The 3,740-nt window shown below is 32.2% G+C and overlaps 1 protein-coding gene across 1 annotated transcript in view; it reads right to left on the bottom strand.

Annotated features, from left to right (window-relative positions):
* Nucleotides 1–545: 545 nt before the first annotated feature.
* The window catches only part of LOC100571050 (tubulin glycylase 3A-like), a 9,080-nt gene continuing 5,885 nt past the window's right edge, over nucleotides 546–3,740 (bottom strand). The window contains exons 8-10 of the mRNA XM_029487885.1: nucleotides 3,424–3,588; nucleotides 2,308–2,561; nucleotides 546–924 (exon numbers count right to left, since the gene is read on the bottom strand). Of these exons, the coding sequence (XP_029343745.1) occupies nucleotides 617–924; nucleotides 2,308–2,561; nucleotides 3,424–3,588 (727 nt within the window). The 3' untranslated portion in view covers nucleotides 546–616. The remainder of the gene's footprint in view (nucleotides 925–2,307; nucleotides 2,562–3,423; nucleotides 3,589–3,740) is intronic.

Below are 3,740 nucleotides of genomic sequence, written 5' to 3'. Positions count from 1 at the left end.
TTGAGTTTTTCGGGACAGGTGCACCGAGAATGGAATATTCATTTTTCAGAGCAAATTATCCTTCCCAATTACCATATTATGTGGACATTTAATCCAAAACCGTTGATGATCCATCCAGAAGTCTGCGCTGCACACCATTGAATTAATAATGATGAAAGTTCGGTGTTTGGGTCACCCAGCTATATTAGTCTAATGATTTTTTGAAATGCTATTAGTATCGAGCAAATGAAAATGACGTAATGTTTTGTTAATGAAAAGAACGCCGGTGGGTTTTAAATTTTAAAGTGATACGATTGTAATAATATAAACTTTTTTTAAAATCATGGTTATTAGCTTGTATGATGGTGGCTATGGTGTCTATTAATTAGAGTTATGATCGTTCCTATATCTGTCGGTTTTTTTTTTGGTTTTTCTTCCCTCTGTAAATAAGCTAAAATAAATAATTTATACATACATTTAATTTAATTTTTTTTTTACTTTTTCATTAGATACTTTATAATCAAAAAAATAATATTTTTTTTGGCATTATTATTTTAGACAACTATTTTATTGATTAATTTCTTACTATCAAATAATTTATAAATTTAAGAAATTGTGTCAACCACTGGATTATATATTATATTAAGTTCCTGTTCCTGTTGCCCAATAATAGGTCACGGTTTACACCCACATAACGTCGTGCGTCTCGTTCAGTCTTTTTGGCGACCATCTGTACCCGCATTTCGGCCAGATTCTTCTGCATACTGGCCATCCGCTGGTTGTAACCTGTCGTTAGCGCAGGTGGCCCTACTGCATATACCACCGAGTCAATGGGTTTTCCGCTGTCTACAGGAACCGTGGCGGCGGCTGGTTTACACTTTTCCGGAACAACCATTACAAACAGTCCCGTGTCGGCTTTCGAGTTTTTTTCGTAATCCACCGTCACTATTCGAATAATTGGGTGACAAATGCACTATGTTAATACTACTACAATATTATAATGCACCTACACAAATTAACTATATTAGTCTATAATTGTCGGCAAATATATCAACGTTATGGTGATTGTTATTATAGGTATATGATAACTGGATAAATATCATATTTATATCTGAGTTGGACCATGGACGAGTGAAATGGTTTAATTATAGACAACTAAGTCTGTTATAAGCTAAAAATAGTTATGTACCTAATACACAATTAAAAATATCTAGTTTAGTTTACCATGGCATGATAATAGCAAATAACAATTTGAAAATATTAAAATACTAAAAATATTAGCTCTAAAAAAATTTTATAGACATTTGGGGTAGGTACAAAATAATAAATATGTTGGTAAAATAGGACAATTAAATGAAAAATAACAATTATCCGTATTATTATTCCCGAGAACTTGAAATGTACCTACCTAAACTAAATTCTTATATTTTACTACCTATAAGTACACAATGATATTATCACAAAATTTTTAAAATTGAATTTTAAGTTATTGTATAGGTATTTATATATCACGAGCCTATTCACATCATTCTACGGTAAATTGGTATTGACTCATTAACTATAGATAATAACTATAATATGTATTTCATACATAAATATTTACTATTATAATTATTATTAATAATAAAATAAATGCGATGATATTACTATTAGAAAAATGTATTCCTATAATAGCAATTTAAAACTTAGGTAGTAAATGGTAACACAAGCTGACTGGTCTTTCCGCTCAAAATCGTTTATCGTATGCAATGATTTATCATTGAAAAATTTAACACATCCATTAGAACGAAGCACTCGATGACGAGTTACACTCAACACCTATACCTTTACTATACAGCAGAACGTGATTTATTTTGTACTTATAAAATTCTTACCAGACTTACCGGAGAAATTAATTAATTATTTTTACTAAATTGCTTGTTATGTTATTTTTTTTTTTTTAGTGTTTGGTGGCTTATAAAAAATAAGTTAACATTCTCATTAGCTATTCGATATTATACAATAATTGTATTTAAAAGATATTATAGAATATACCCATTTATGTATTACACATTTATAATATAGGTTTCGAACAAATTATACCATATATACTTACAAAAATTGGTATTAAAATATAGGAAAGTACTCAATAGTGGCGTATTTAGTATTTTTTGTAGGGGGCGGATGACGTTAGCTTAAAAGAATTTTAGCTAACATATTACGATGTAAAAATTATAATATAATAATAAACATGTATTTGAAGAGCTATGGGGGTGGATTTGTCCCCAAATCCGCCCCCGTAAATACGCCCCTGGTACTCAAAATATATTGTACAATAATATTAAATACCTTTCACGATGTCACTAAGAAGAATAGGAGCCAAGTTGGCAATAACGCTCGTCGACGGATTCAGTCCGGGAGTGGAATTAATCTCGATCAAATACGGAATAAAGTTTTCGGTGATCAAGAAATCGGCTCCGAACAATTGAAAAGTTTTGTCACAGTGTACCGTAGAGTCCGTAGCGGCCTGTAATACAACGTAAACACTTTCGCACATTCCGGGAAATATCAATTCGTCCCATACGTATTCTTGTCCAATTTTTCTGAAACATGAAATCATAAATTTGGTTACAAGGACATATACTAATAGAATTATAATTTGCGACGCGCACCATCACTGGTTTGAACTCGGTCACGGGTGGCATTTTTCTTCGGGCAGTCACGGTATCCGGAGTGACAGGCTGTCATCCCCCACCCGGGCATGGCAGATACCTACAGGTGCCCACTTTAAAATGTTGCCAAAACAAACACACACGTGTTCAAAACCTACAGTACCCTCCCCCACAGTTCCACAGACTAATGACCTCCGTTGTCGAAACCTCAAAAAAAAAAAATCTTGTAGCTTAATGAAGGTGAACATTGTACAGTATTTATATTTTATTGAAGAAAAAATGCAAAATTCATAAACATCGACAAAATCGGAAAATCCTTCACAGATGTTATTAAGGTGTCTCGTCATTACTAAATTCTAAGGAACATGTTATAGGCAACTTAATATGCATTTGGCTGTCAACTATGTCGTTGCCTTTGTTATAAACTATAATTAGTGTGAGAATACGGGTGTATCGAGGGGTGTATTAAAGGTATACGGGATTATTTTATGGATATGTTTTTAATTATTTTTAGTTGATTAAATATTTTAGCTTGACATTTTTAAGCTACATCTACCTTTTATTAATATTTATTACAATTCAAAATTTCAAAATACCGACATGAATAATATGGCTCAATCAATTTCTCGAATATGTTATAATAGAGAGTTGGAATATTTTTTCCGAATGAAAAATCAGGATAAGCATTGTGAGTTGTAACGTACTGTTAGAATTATCAAGATGAGTAGTTATCGATTAAAATTGAGGTAGTCGTGATGGCTCTGTGCGATATGGCGTTTTATTTCAGTTATACCTCAAATGGTCTTGTAGTTCACTGTAATTCCACATGCATTCTTCGGGTACTTGTGGATTCCTAATTTTTCGATATTTCGTTTGCAACCTGACATTGCTGAGGTGAATAGATTCATCCATTTTTTTCATAGAGAAACTATTTGCACAAAATCGAACGTAACCCTCCCTGTAAAAAAAATTGGTTATTAAATCATTTTTCATAATAATCGATGTGCATCTATTGTCCTTTTTATATTCTAACTATAACTAACGATAATCATATAATATAATATGCCACTCGTATACTGTCAAAACACCAGTGGCGTACCCAGGGGGGGG

The sequence above is a fragment of the Acyrthosiphon pisum genome, chromosome A1 (assembly GCF_005508785.2).
Source record: "Acyrthosiphon pisum isolate AL4f chromosome A1, pea_aphid_22Mar2018_4r6ur, whole genome shotgun sequence".
NCBI lineage: Eukaryota > Metazoa > Arthropoda > Insecta > Hemiptera > Aphididae > Acyrthosiphon > Acyrthosiphon pisum.
The sequence above is the reverse complement of the archived record's forward strand: the minus strand, read 5'-3'. Positions and strand labels throughout refer to the sequence as shown.